At 46.7% G+C, this 14,818-nt stretch overlaps 1 protein-coding gene across 2 annotated transcripts in view; it reads left to right on the top strand.

The window, feature by feature from the left end:
- Positions 1-14,818, top strand: part of SNX24 (sorting nexin 24) — a 79,178-nt gene that overhangs the window by 31,230 nt on the left and 33,130 nt on the right. For both annotated transcript variants that reach the window (XM_081213946.1, XM_081213947.1), the window contains one exon: positions 8,124-8,207. In XM_081213946.1, coding sequence (XP_081070072.1) covers positions 8,124-8,207 — 84 coding nt within the window. The remainder of the gene's footprint in view (positions 1-8,123; positions 8,208-14,818) is intronic.

Genomic DNA, 14,818 nt, shown 5'->3' with positions numbered 1-14,818 from the left:
TTGAGTTCTGCATATCCTTTAATATTCTAGAAAGCTTAAAGCTTCTTGCTTTTTATGACTTCCATTAAAATACCATATTTTTTGCTCTATAAGACTCACTTTTTCCCTCCTAAAAAGTAAGGGGAAATGTGTGTGTGTCTTATGGAGCGAATGCAGGCTGCGCAGCTATCACAGAAGCCAGAACAGCAAGAGGGATCACTGGTTTCGCTGCACAGCGATCCCTCTTGTTGTTCTGGCTTCTGAGATTCAGAATATTTTTTTTCTTGTTTTCCTCCTCCAAAAACTAGGTGCGTCATGTGGTCTGGTGCGTCTTATAGAGCGAAAAATACGGTATACCTTGACCGTGCAGTATGCATCCTTTCTGTTTTTGTATTACTGGATCCTGCCGATGCTTTAAGAGTTCCAGTAATCACATATTAGAATAACAAAATAACCAATAAGATTTCCCCTCTCGGTCGCATCTGGTTCTTTATGGTCAGAATAGCTATTTCTTTTTGTTCTTGTATAGCTATGTTCAACATACTTAGAAGGGATAGCTTGCTTTTAGTCAGTGAACTATAGTCAGATCTGTTTCATCTGTTTTGTAAAATTGATTCTGAAATGGGTTGTTATCTCTTGAATGCTCTCTAGGTTGCCTATGAGAAATCTAGACCTGAGTGGAATTAGTTGTGATGATGTTCAAGGGATACAGGCGGCCAATAAAAATGCAGATTAGGTTCATTAGCATTCAACCAGGATTTGTAAAGTTGACTAATGCTAGTTCGCAAGCAGGTGACCTCTTATGTTTTTATTTCCTTTTGTTGTTTTTAGTTAGGCTGTGTTTGTGTTTAATCAGATTATGTATTAAGGGGTATATTCGTGGACCTACAATAAATATGCATTTCATTCATTGCATCATATTATTATTAAAATGCTAGTGCTACAGAAGATGCACTCTGTATTTGCTGTCACTAGAGATTCCAGAAATGATTGAAAAGATGGTTTCAAAAAGAGGTAAGGAAAGTTCATATTAAATGGAGTGAGGATGAGCTGATTGACACATGTCAGAAAACAGTTGTCATTCCTTGAATTATCTATATAGATTTTCCCTCTCAAGATTCACTTCCTGACACTTAGGCATTCCCGAAATTCTTTGTAAGATCATGCCTCCAGCACAGGCACCTATCCTGACCTAGCAGCTTTTATTTTTTTAATTCCCAGGAAAGCTTCCTGCATCCAGTAGGCAGAACTGGAGGAGCTTAAAGAGTCAATATCCAGATTTCAGTATGTTCTTCTTCTAGTTAGAATTACTTTAAAATCATTACATCATTGCTATTTCGTTAAACGTATGTCTTATATATTTTTATAGAGAATAGTTCTAAAAACCAAAGCATTCTTTTGAATGGTTTGTTGACTCATCCAAAGTCATTTTTTAGGAACTAGAAGTGAATTATATTACTGTGCATAAGCTCTTACTACAATTCTTGAGTATATGAGTCATTAACAGAAAGCAATTATTTTCTTTTTTAAAAAAGAAACTTTTTACATGCTGAAGCAGACCATTCCTGGGTCACATTCAAATGCTTGCTGAAAGAAAAACAGATGAGAGAGAAGTGATTAGGGTATTTAAAAGAGAAAACACGATTTTAAACTTTAACCAACATAGGAGAAAAATAACAAACGCAATTGTTTGCATTTGGAACGAGACAAACTCAACTTAGACATCAGAATTTATTTTCATGAACCTTTCATTTTCTTTGTATAAACCTTTATTCTGAAGGATGGACTGGTCAAATTTTGGACCTCTTCCTTGTTCTGACAGAATCAGCCATCAGTAGAGTGTTTTCTGTTCTTCATGAGGAACCTCCACAAGCTTCCAGAGAATCCTAGGGGTCTTGGGAACAGTGTGAGAAAACCAGAGCTATAGTGGATTGAATGTTCAGTTGGAAACTGACAAAGTTACCATTAAATGCAGGGTCTAAAATCACTTAAGGAAATCAGCCCTGAGTGCTCACTGGAAGGACAGATCCTGAAGCTGAGTCTCCAATACTATGGCCACCTCATGAGAAGAGAAGACTCCCTGGAAAAGACCCTGATGTTGGGAAAGTTGGAGGGCACAAGGAGAAGGGGACGATAGAGGACGAGATGGTTGGACAGTGTTCTCGAAGCTACCAGCATGAGTTTGACCAAGCTGCGGGAGGCAGTGGAAGACAGGAGTGCCTGGCGTGCTCTGGTCCATGGGGTCACGAAGAGTCGGACACGACTAAACGACTAAACAACAGCAACAAAAGCACCTGGCTTCACCATTGCCTGCAGCTCACTGTTGTATATGCACTGCCAGCCAACAGCTTTGCAGGGTTTGGGGCAGGAATCTTTTTGAACCCTACCTGAAGCTGCCCTGGATTGAACCTGTGACCTTCTGCATCCAAAGCATTGTTCGAAGTTCCCCAGGTGCTTTGGAATCTTTGCAACTGGCGCAGGTCCAATTGCGACCACATGGAGATCTGTGGATGCCAGGTTGGCGTCTGACATCTCCATCTGGCAGGGCCCTCCAGTTGTCTGAAACAGGTAAGCAGAAGAGCTTATATACTCCATTTATCTCCTACCTTTTTCTCCAGAGAGTACAGTGGTATCTCAGTTTTCGAACGTAATCCGTTCCAGAAGACTGTTCGAGTTCCGAAACGTTCGAAAACCTAGGCACAAAAGGCAGTCTGCAAATTCAGTAGAGAAAATTGGGGGGAAACTCAGCAGAAGCCGTTCGACTTCTGAGGCGCGTTCAAAAACTGAAGCATTTACTTCTGGGTTTTCTGCATTCGAAAACCAAAACATTAAACTTCGGGAACATTCGAAATTTGAACCCGGATCTCCAGGTCCTAGTCCAACACTCTGACCACTACACCACACTTGCTTCCTAGAGTACTGCTGCTATGGGGCAGCTATTTAAATAAAGTAGGTAAATATATATAGGGAAAGGAAACCGTCACTTAGAGAAGGATCTGAAACATTTTCCTTGAAGCTTGAATTTGTTTTATTTGATTTTTTAATGTGCTGTAAAGCACTTTGAGATTTTTCTAAAAAAATATAAAGTGGTATTGAAATGAAATAATGATGATGTTAATTTCATTTTAAAATAAAATGGCGCCTAGACATTCTGTTGTGGCAACCGTAATCTAGGTTTAGGGTGTCACTTGGCAATTCGCTTATATATTGATGAGTTTTTGACCCTGATCCAAAGCATATATTCTACACTGAGCTATAGCCCTTCCCATTATGTCACTGTCTCTCAATCACAAGGCTTAAAATTGGAATGCAGACAGAGAAGGAATATGGTTCTGGTTCTGGAAATTGGGATGGATATGCTTTTTTGCTATACTGAGATGGGAGATAGTCTCCCCAACTTACGACTGTCTTTCATATTTTTATTATAACTGGTAATCAGATGATGACTTACTGGTCTATGTTAGAAAATAATTTTAAATAAAGACAGCTGTTATGCAGATTGATCCAAGAACCTTGAAAGACTTTGTTATGGCTTCCTAAAAAGAATTCTTAAAACAGGACTTTGATTTAATAGGCCCCATTTCATCCTCTCCAGCCTTTTGATGGTTATAAAATAAAATGTCATCTACTTGGCATGATGGTCAGAGGGGGAAAATATGAGTTTCCACACGTACTTCAAACCAAAAGCTATTCCTCCTATTCTTGGTTTATATGAGTTAAATTCTGGCAGACATTTTAAATGTCTAATTGTTATCCCTATTAGGTATTGGCTCCATGCAGGAAAAAATACTTTGCTACGGATTGAGCATGGATTTTATTATGGTAATGGTGAGAAATTAAGATTATTTGGCTGACAAATCGTTGTAGATCTTATCTGTTCTATTTAATGCACTTACTGATTATGCAGTTAAAAGACAATGTATAGCACTGTATGTTTGCCGGTTGCTAAATGGATCAAACCAGATAAATGAATAATACACATTTAACCTATTAACGAGTTTTCTGTTTACTTAAGAAGTTACAGCCAATCAAAAATGGGATTTGTTCACAACTGAGGCCATGGCTTGCAGGAAGTGTTCTTAACTCTGAATCCTGTGTCCTAGTGAAAATTGTCACTCTACTTGCTCCCCCAAAGTCTATCATTTTCCTTGAAAGAGAAACTACCATTTCTCCCAATAGCTGCTTCTGTCCTAGGGCAGGGATGGGGGAAGGCAATGGTTAACCTCTTCCTAGAATGGGATATGAATATTTTTGGATGGTTAGACATTGAGGTGGCAGGAGGCTGTCGGGGATTCCCAGTCCTTATGGGAAGTCCCATTATTCTCTCAACTTTAAGATAAGAATATGGTATGGTAAATGTATGAATATTTTATATGGGGATTGTTCATGTCATGTAAACACAATTGTTAGGGTTTAAATTGCTAGAAACTCATTACTTGTTGCTTGGTAAGATCTTTTATAGATGACATTTACTGCTTATTTTGAAAATTTCTACATGCATGTCCATATTTCATAAAACCTCAAAATGTTTAAAGGAAAGTTTCCCTTTCTTTTATGCACAAATCTGTATTGCTTCAGAATACACCTATGTTCTACATTAGGCTGACCATAGTACTCATGCTGAGATTCTAAATAGTGATCAGATAATCACAGTAGGACTAATTGAAATTTAATTAATAGTACGGATGATAAATACACTATTTTGAGGGATACTGACGTGAATGCATAACCAAAAGAATAGCAGTCTTCAGATATTTTCTGAATGTGGAAGGAGTAGAGACAGAGTTTTCTACTACTGGCTTCCCCATTCACTTTCAGCATAATGTCTGAAAGAGCCTGTGTGCCTATGTGTGAGTATAAGCTGTTTCTGACATTACAATTCTCATTGGCTGTTAGTCCTTTGGATCTCTGCAACCCTGGCTCGATGGAGCATTGTTGTCATGTGTGTCAGAGCATTTAATTTGAAGAATTAGTACTCACAGTCATTGGCACTAATGGCTTAAGCTTCCAGAATCAGGTTAAGAAAAGGGAGAGAAAAGGTGAAGGTGACCAAAAGTGTGCTGTGTAGACAGATTCCATGCAGATTCCAGTACAGTGGTGCCTCGCAAGACGAAATTAATTGGTTCCGCAAGTTTTTTCTTCTTGCGAGTTTTTCGTCTTGCGAAGCACGGTTTCCCATAGGAATGCATTGAAAATCAATTAATGCGTTCCTAGGGAAACCGCTTGCCAGGCTGGTGGTGCGGAGAAGGGCTTTTCTCCGCACCGCAAGCCTTCAGGACAGGTACGGGAACAGAGGGGAAGGCGCGCAGCGCTTTCCCTCTGTTCCCGGGGCTTGCGTGGGAGGAGGGTTTTTCCTCCCCACTGCAAACATTCAGAACAGCATTCTGAATGTTGGCGGTGGGAAGGAAAACCCTCCTCCCACCCCAAGTCTTCAGGAAAGCCATCCGATGCCGCGCGCCCGCATCGGAGCTTCGTTCCGATGCCGCGCGGCGGGAGGAGGCGTTCCCCCCCGCCGCCCGGCATCGGAGCTTCGTTCCGATGCCGCGCGGCGGGAGGAGGCGTTCCCCCCCCGCCGCCCGGCATCGGAGCTTCGTTCCGATGCCGCGCGGCGGGAGGAGGCGTTCCCCCCCGCCGCCCGGCATCGGAGCTTCGTTCCGATGCCGCGCGGCGGGAGGAGGCGTTCCCCCCCCCCCGCCGCCCGGCATCGGAGCTTCGTTCCGATGCCGCGCGGCGGGAGGAGGCGTCCCCCCCCCGCCGCCCGGCATCGGAGCTTCGTTCCGATGCCGCGCGGCGGGAGGAGGCGTCCCCCCCGCCGCCCGGCATCGGAGCTTCGTTCCGATGCCGCGCTGCGGGAGGAGGCGTCCCCCCCCCGCCGCCCGGCATCGGAGCTTCGTTCCGATGCCGCGCGGCGGGAGGAGGCGTTCCCCCCCCCCCGCCGCCCGGCATCGGAGCTTCGTTCCGATGCCGCGCGGCGGGAGGAGGCGTCCCCCCTGCCGCCCGGCATCGGAGCTTCGTTCCGATGCCGCGCTGCGGGAGGAGGCGTCCCCCCCCCCCGCCGCCCGGCATCGGAGCTTCGTTCCGATGCCGCGCGGCGGGAGGAGGCGTTCCCCCCCCGCCGCCCGGCATCGGAGCTTCGTTCCGATGCCGCGCGGCGGGAGGAGGCGTTCCCCCCCCCCCCGCCGCCCGGCATCGGAGCTTCGTTCCGATGCCGCGCGGCGGGAGGAGGCGTCCCCCCCCCGCCGCCCGGCATCGGAGCTTCGTTCCGATGCCGCGCGGCGGGAGGAGGCGTTCCCCCCCCCCGCCGCCCGGCATCGGAGCTTCGTTCCGATGCCGCGCGGCGGGAGGAGGCGTTCCCCCCCCCCCGCCGCCCGGCATCGGAGCTTCGTTCCGATGCCCCGCGGCGGGCGGAGGTCCGAGGACAGTGGGGAAGACGCGCTGCGCTTCCCCGCTGTCCCGGAGATTTCCCTATGGGCTGTCGTGTTGCGAGGCAAGCCCATAGAGAAATTCGTTTTGCGAAGCGCCTCCAAAACGGAAAACCCTTTCGTCTAGCGGGTTTTCCGTCTTGCGAGGCGTTCGTCTTGCGGGGTACCACTGTACATGATCTGAAATGCTGACTCATCTAACTATCTCCCTTCTCCATGTAATGTGAACAGATTACCGTATTTTTTGCTCTATAAGACTCACTTTTTCCCTCCTAAAAAGTAAGGGGAAATGTGTGTGTGTGTGTGTGTGTGTGTGTGTGTGTGTGTTATGGAGCGAATGCAGGTTGCGCAGCTATCCCAGAAGCCAGAACAGCAAGAGGGATTGCTTCTTTCACTGCGCAGCGATCCCTCTTGCTGTTCTGGCTTCTGAGATTCAGAATATTTTTTTTCTTGTTTTCCTCCTCCCAAAACTAGGTGTGTCTTGTGGTCTGGTGCGTCTTATAGAGTGAAAAATACAGTACATTAGAGTGATAAAAGTATCCTCGTGACAATGTAGAGAACAGGTTCAGGGGTCTTCAGGCATATTGGCCACGTTTACATGTAATGCTAAGCCAAACCATGGCTTGTCGCAAGCATGTTGGTTCAGGTTGAAGGCCTTCTTTGGTTCAGTATCTTGTTCTCACAGTGACCAGCCAGAAATCTGATTGTGACAGCACTCTCCCAACTTTCGATGTCTAGCAACCCGGCAAATTGCATCCAATTTGCTCCTCCTTTGCCCTTTTAGTTTAGCACAGCACAGCAGCTAAGCCAATGTTCCCTATCCAAAATCCTTTCTCAAGTTAATTTTAAAAATTCATTAGTTTCTGGTCTAGAATTGGGTTCTAATATTGGTGCCCTGACTTTATCTAATCCAAGGATCTCCTAATAGAACAAATCCTGGCAGTAGGCACATTTGGTTACAGTAGCAATGGCCTCTCATTATTATGCTTTTCTGCTGGCCTTGGTTTTGCTAGGTTATGTTTTCATGAGCATTTTGAGATACTTCTTGTCACCTGCCCTGAGATCTGACCCAGTGACCTGAAAATCAAGAAAATGTCATGTTAGTGGCTACTAATTAGTGGAACTAGAGAGCATCTTCAGCTGGCCTTTCAACCTTCCACAGGAGGAAGCAAAAGCTGTCATACACATCATGCAAAGAAAATGAGCCCAAACCATTTTTTAATGGTGTAAACACTAGAGCAAGCCCAGCTGAGACTAGAGATGAATATGTAGGTTAGGTGGAAATTAACCTGCAGTATAGTCTTTGCATTTATATTTTATGTGTTCCACAAGACATGCTACCACTATCACTGAATTGTATGTGTGTAAGGTTGTTGATGTACTATATAGCACATCACTGAAAGACCCAGATATTCTTGAGTTGTTTTGCTTTATATATATATATATATCTAAAAAAGCACTTCTACTAGGTTGATTGTATAGTGGAAGTTTTTTAAGCCTCACAAATCTTAATTGTCCTTGGATGTATTTGTGGAGCCCACTGGTTAGCAGGGGATTTAACCAGCACACTCATTAATCAGTGGCTACACCTCAATATCTCCTGAGTGTCTTGTGTTTGGGGGGAGGGAACAAATCAGCTTCAGTAATTCTTTCCTTTAAACCCGTCACAAAGCAAACAGGGTTTTGAACAGGTAAAGTAATCTCTTGCATTGGTTTTTACAGGTCTTTAAGATAGAGGTACTAATGAATGGAAGAAAGCACTTTGTTGAAAAGCGGTATAGTGAATTTCATGCTCTTCATAAAAAGGTAAATATTGTACGTAAGTTGTTAAAGTGATTCTGCTTGAACCTTCCCTCCACTTGTTCCAAAGTGATTTCTCTGGTTTCTGAATCTTTTGTGTTTCATTTATTTTGTCTTTCTAGCCCTGTGAGGAAAGGATACAATATTTAGGGCTCTTTAGGGGGAAAGGCAAGTAAAGATAAAGGGGCATAAAATTGCACATGGTGTGGTGGAGAAAGATGTTTTTCTTCCTTTTGCATAATACTAGAATCCCAGGGTTATCCAAAGAAGCTGAATTTTGGAAGATTTGAGACAAGCAAAAGATAGAATTCACCCCCACAACATGTAGTAATGGCCACCAGTTTGAATGGCTTAAAAATATGATTAGAAGAATGGTGGATAATGGCTACAGTCATGATGGCTTTGTCCTATGTCCTCTGCTTTATCTTACCTCCTCTGTTCGAAGCAGATGGGAGGATGGGCTGTTTTAAAGCCCTTTGTGTACATTCACAGAGCAGGGCTGGGATGTTTACAAAGGGTTTACGTACCCCCCTCTCCTCCCAGTTTCTCTTTTAAACCTCAGCAGTTTGAAGGAGAAGTGGGAAAGGGGATGTGCTCTGATCTGCCCATCAGAGAATGATGGAGAATGGGAGTATGCCTTTGAAAGCCCTACCTTCAAGTGGACTGAAGGTGCACTGTGCTCCATCCGTCAGCTGATGGAGGATAGGCAGAGAGTAGCATGCTTTGCTGGATCCATCGAACAACTGGGGAGCTTTAAGCTCCCAATTGCTCAATTGAAATCCTCCTTTCACCTATGTGGCTTGCTAAAAATGGTCTGCCAGGCCAAATGAGGAGACCTAGAGGGCTACATTTAGTCTGGAGGCTCCTCACCCCTGTTTCTGTGATGCAACCATACTTTTTTTTAAAAAGTGTGCTCAACTCACATAGCATTTTATCAGGAAGTGGGGATGTGTTGTAAGAGGAAGAAGGTGCGTGCCTTAATTCTTCCAAACTAGAAATACTACAAACAAACAAAAAATCACTTATGAGAGGTCAGTGGAATTTCAATGGAATTTTGGGGTTTTCCCTTTCTGCCTTACTGGCTTTCTTATTAAATACCTCTCCTAGAACAATTGTGTGGGTGTATGAGCCATTGTATTGTATAGCCTTCCTTGAGCAATGGTTTTGGATGTTCAAACTTTTTGTCAGCAGAGACTTTTGTTGACACAGCTTTCAATAGGGTGACATCTCCTCAGGCTCAAAGATGAAATGTAAATTTCTCAACTCCTGTGGGTGTGCACGTCAAAGTCAATTTTGAGTTTCTGTCTTTGCAATTCCGCACACACATCCATCACATTCATTTAGAGGTGAGAGAATACCTATGTCGCCTTGTATCAAATATAGGAAATCCACTCTAAGTGCTTTTCACTTTCTCTTTTTCTCTTTTGAATCGTAGAGGGCCTTCTGCTTGGAACCTTGTTAATCATTCATTCAGCTTTACAAATGTTTCTCTGGCTCATCTTTATAGCAGTCCTGAGTTGTGGTTGTTACCACACACGAGAGAGACCTAAGGATAAGAGAGGGTGACTTGATAAAGGCCGCACAGATGTCTCCCAGTAGTTAGTTGTTTAAGACATATGTATCCTGACCTTCCATCATAAAATAATCCAAAGGGTGGCTAGCAACATAAAGAAAATCCATATGCATATCATAAAAGCAACACAATGGAAGATAAGCACAACAAATTAAACAGGGTGACTAACCAGCAGATGAGATATGGAGCTCTCCCATCCTTGAAAATCCATTTTGGTAAATCTCCTGATGTCACAGAACCTCAGGTGATTCAATTTCAGATGAAGAACTGGGAGCACGCTGGAGAGTGCAGTCCTGATTCTTCCTTTCTTCCTATACAGGTGTGGCTTGTGCCATTCCTACAAAGGAAGACTTCCAATCCATTGCGTGGGATCCAGTGTAGTGCTAAGACCATTGTTCCATCAGCACGGGGATTTCTGTTTGTTCAACAGAACATTCTCCCCCACCTTTGTGGGCTCCCTAAATACGGCCTAGGAGTTTTCCCAACCATCTGGAGCAGGTTTGGGGAGGGCATGGGGAGCAGGGAGGAAAACTCGATGTGCAAGCAAAAATCCTTGCACTAATGGAATGTGTTAGTAGAAGACGGTTAATGCACATTGAAATAATAGTGCAAGCCCATGTTTTGTATGGCCTTGTCAAGCAACATTACCTACCCAACCACTTCTTAAAGTCCTCTGTCAGGGAACTGCCATCAGAGCATCAGGTGGTGGAGGGACTCAGGCAGGATGAAAGAGACTCAACTGCTGAAGCAGGGACCAGCAGGGGGAGGAGTGAGTCTCTGAGGGAATGCGAGCAGGAGGGAGGGCTCAGGGAGGCTTCCAGCGAGAACAGTGGGGAGGTATCGGAGTCTCCCATAGGGAGACCCATACCTCGCAGGAAACTGTCACGCCGTGAGTCCAGGAGACGCGTTTCCGTTAAGGAACTTCTTTGCTGGAAACGCTTCCGCAGACAGCCACTGTCGGACTCTACTAGTGACTAGAGCAGACATGTCTGAGGAGCTCCGTCACACACGGAGGTTTGTGGGGGCGCACAAACTCTGAGGGAGCACGTTTTCACGCACAAGCAGCTAATCAAACCCTCACAGCAGTCCGACAGTCTTTGTACGCTGCCTGTGCAAGAGAAGGCATCATGAGCGAACCAACCGGAACCGGAGGAGCAGGGGCTGGAGCTGGTCCAAGCTTGGAAGATAGATACCGAGCGTTGGAGGTTCAACTGGCCCTGCAGACGGCGAGGCTGGAGGAGAGAAGGGCTCAGGATGCAGACAAGAAGGGGAGAGCCACTCAATTCCCCAGAAAGGTACCAGGATTGGTGCAGAAATTTGGGGGGGACCCCAAGGACTACCATGCTTTTAGGACAGAGATGCAATATGCCCTTAATGTGCAGTTCGATGAGTTCCCTGATGAGGAATCGCGAGTTGCTTTTGTAATTGGGCATCTTGAGAAAGGGGCTAGAGACTGGGTTCGACCCCTAATGGCAACGCACAATGACATACTAAAGGACACAATGAAGTTCTTTCGTGCAATGGATATCATGTTTTCCAGCGATATTGAGGAAGGGGTGGTGCGCAGACAGCTAATGGCTTGTAAGCAGGGGAGTCGATCTGTCCGTGAATATTGGACTGAGTTTACCATGCTGATTCACAGACTGAGTTGGGATTTATCGGCGGCACCCGTTCAAATGCTATTTGAAGAAGGTCTTTCTTCGGGGGTGAAAGACGAGCTGGCACGGAGCCCCAGGGCGGAGTCTATGGATCAGCTGACCAAATCTGCGCTGACCATAGGAGCGCGGCAGGAGGCAAGAGCCTTGGAGAGGCGGGAAGGGAGAGGGGAACGTTGGAAGGAGTTCCGCATTCCAGACATTCCTGAGCCAGCTTTCCCGCCGGCAGAGCCGATGGAAATCGGAACAGCGCGCGCGCGCGCATTTTCAAAAACCAGCGAGGGAGCTAAGAAGGAGGGAAAGGGCCCCCGGAAATGCTATCTCTGCCAACAGCCAGGCCACTTTGCCAGAGTCTGCCCCCAGAGGAAGGAATGGCAAGGGATGGTGGGAGCTGTTGAGGGGGGAGAAGAAGGGGGAGCGGAGCAGGTAAAAGCCAACGCCTGGTTGCCACAATTGGGGCACTGCAGCCAGGCCAAAGAGCAGTGAAAGTGCCCGTGCCAGAAGCTCCTCGACCTGCTCTAGTGATTGAAGTGTCGCTAGAGCTGCAGAATGGGCACCCCCTAAAAATAAAGGCGCTATTGGACTCAGGCAGCTCCTGCAATTTTATGAGCAAGGAGTTTGCTGCTGAACACCAGATACAGACCATCCCTTTAAGCAACCCCCTGCAGGTGACCACGATTGATGGCAGGGAGTTGTTGGGAGGAGGAGTCCGCTTGCAGACTGTCCCAATGATAATGAGGGTGGCAAGGCACACAGAACTGATAGCGTTTAATGTGGCCACCCTGGGAGGCGCTCCCATTATTTTGGGAATGAGCTGGCTAGCTCTACATGATCCGCTGGTTGGCTGGCATCAAAGAGTGGTGTCCTTTGGTTCAGCACATTGCCTAGAACACTGCAAAGGGGAGAAGGGTTCAGTAGGGGCCCAAGCCACCCTAGCAGGGACTGAAGTAATGGGGAAGGTGAAGGTACCACCACAGTATGCAGATCTCAGCGACGTGTTCAGCGAGAAGGAAGCTGACCAACTACCACCTCATAGACCCTTTGATTGTCAGATCAATTTACTCCCTGGAGCACAGCTTCCCGTGGGCAAGTTGTATGCCATGTCAGACAGGGAAATGCAGGAGTTGCGAGGGTTCATTGACAAGAACCTGAAGAGAGGCTTCATCAGAGAGTCCAAAGCAGCAGGGGGGAGCCCAGTGTTCTTTGTGGACAAAAAAAATGCGGACAAGCCGAGACTTGTATGTGATTTTAGGCGGCTGAATGCAGTGACTGAACCGGTGGCGTTCCCTATGCCCAGAATTGATGATATTTTGACCATGGTGAGGAAGGGAAAGATTTTCACAAAGCTGGATCTAAGGGGGGCGTACAACCTGATACGCATAAGGAAAGGGGATGAATGGAAAACCACCATGTTTACCCCTTTGGGGGCGTTTGAATACCTCGTTATGCCATTTGGATTACAAGCAGGCTCCGCGTGTTTTCAATCTTTTATGAACCACGTGCTGGGTCCTTTGCTCTACAAGAATTGCGTTGCCTTTCTAGATGATGTGTTGGTGTATTCTGAGAATGAGGAGCAACATGTGAGAGACGTCAGAGAAGTGTTGAGCAGACTGCAAGCCAACAGGCTGTGGGTCAAACTGGAGAAGTGTCGGTTCCATACCAAGGAGGTGGAATTCCTGGGGTACCGCCTGTCAGACAAGGGATTGGCCATGGATCCCGGCAAGGTACAGGCAGTGCTGGAATGGAAAACACCCAAAACCAAGAAGGATGTGCAGAGGTTCCTAGGGTTTGGAAACTTTTATCGTAAGTTCATCCGCAACTTCGCCCATCTGACGGCGCCCATCACTGACTGTCTCAGCAGTAAGAAGAAGTTTGTATGGACGGCGGAGGCGGAGCGAGCGTTTGAGGAACTGAAAAGGGCCTTCGCCTCTGAAGAACAACTTCTGCATGTGGATTTACGAAAGAAGCTAAGGGTTGAAACAGACGCATCTGACAGAGCCATAGGGGCGGTGCTTCTTCTGCAGCCGGGGAAGGAGGAGTCGGAGTGGCGTCCGTGTGCCTTCTTCTCGCGGAAGCTGAACAAATCCGAGAGGAACTACACGGTGTACGACCGAGAACTGCTTGCTATTCATGAGGCGTTCCGGAGATGGAGGCATCTGCTAGTTGGTGCACAACATAAAGTGCAAGTGTGCACGGACCATAAAAATCTAGAGTACTGGAGAACGGCGCGAGTGCTCAACCAAAGGCAGTTGAGATGGGCCCAAGAGTTCTCCAAATTTAACTTTGAGATTTGTTATGTGCCAGGCCCAGAGAATGTTAGGGCGGACGCTCTCTCACGCAAACCTGAATATTTGGAGGGGGAGGGAGCACCCGAAGAAACCCATATCATTCCAGAGGACCGCTGGGTGTGTGGGGCGACTTTGGTGGGGCAAAGGGAATTGGTAGAGGGTACGGGGCAGGATGCATACGCCCAGGGGAAACTCAGGGATCTCAGAGGGGAGGAAGACAAACCCGGTGGTTTTGAGGAGAGAAATGGGGCATTGTATTATAAGGGAGCGTTATATATACCTGAAGGGGAATTGAGGGAGAAAGTACTCAAGCAGCTGCACGATAGCCCCACAGCAGGGCACTTTGGGCAACACAAAACCATGTGGCTGGTTACCAGGGAATTTTGGTGGCCCAAGGTCAGGGAAGATGTGCGGGAGTATGTGAGAGGGTGTGAACAATGCCAAAGAGCCAAGGGGGAGAGGCAGGCGCCGGCTGGTTTATTAGAACCACTGCCCACACCTGAGAGACCGTGGGAAGCAGTGGCAATAGATTTCATGACTGATCTGCCAAGGTCTAGAGGGAAAACAGCCATCATGGTTGTAGTAGACCTGTTAACTAAAATGGCCCACTTCATAGCCTGCTCACATGCGGTTACAGCAGAAGAAACCGCCAAATTGTTTGTAGAGAATGTGTTTAGGTTGCATGGCGCCCCCTTGAGGGTGGTTTCAGACCGAGGGAAACAATTTACTTCCAGGTTCTGGAGGAAGCTCTTGAGCTTACTGCATGTAGAGGTTAATTTCTCGACGGCCCGTCATCCTGAAACCAACGGGCAGGCGGAAAGAGCAAATGGGGTTCTCCAACAATATTTGAGGTGTTATGTTAATGACAGAGAGAATGATTGGGTGGAGAAGCTGGCGTTGGCAGAATTTGCCTACAACAATGCAGAGAACGTTTCCACGGGGATGAGCCCCTTTTTGGCTAATCACGGGTGCCATCCCAGAGCCTTCCCAGGGGGGGAGGGGGAGAACTGGAGCGTTCCAGCTGCAGAACAGTTCGTGGAAGAAATGGAAGCGATCCATCGCCAGCTCCAACTCAACTTAAACAGGGCTAAGGAGGAATAT

This window comes from Podarcis bocagei (assembly GCF_964188305.1).
Source record: "Podarcis bocagei genome assembly, chromosome: 11".
Taxonomy (NCBI): Eukaryota; Metazoa; Chordata; class Lepidosauria; order Squamata; family Lacertidae; genus Podarcis; species Podarcis bocagei.
This window is presented reverse-complemented; position numbering and strand designations above follow the sequence as displayed.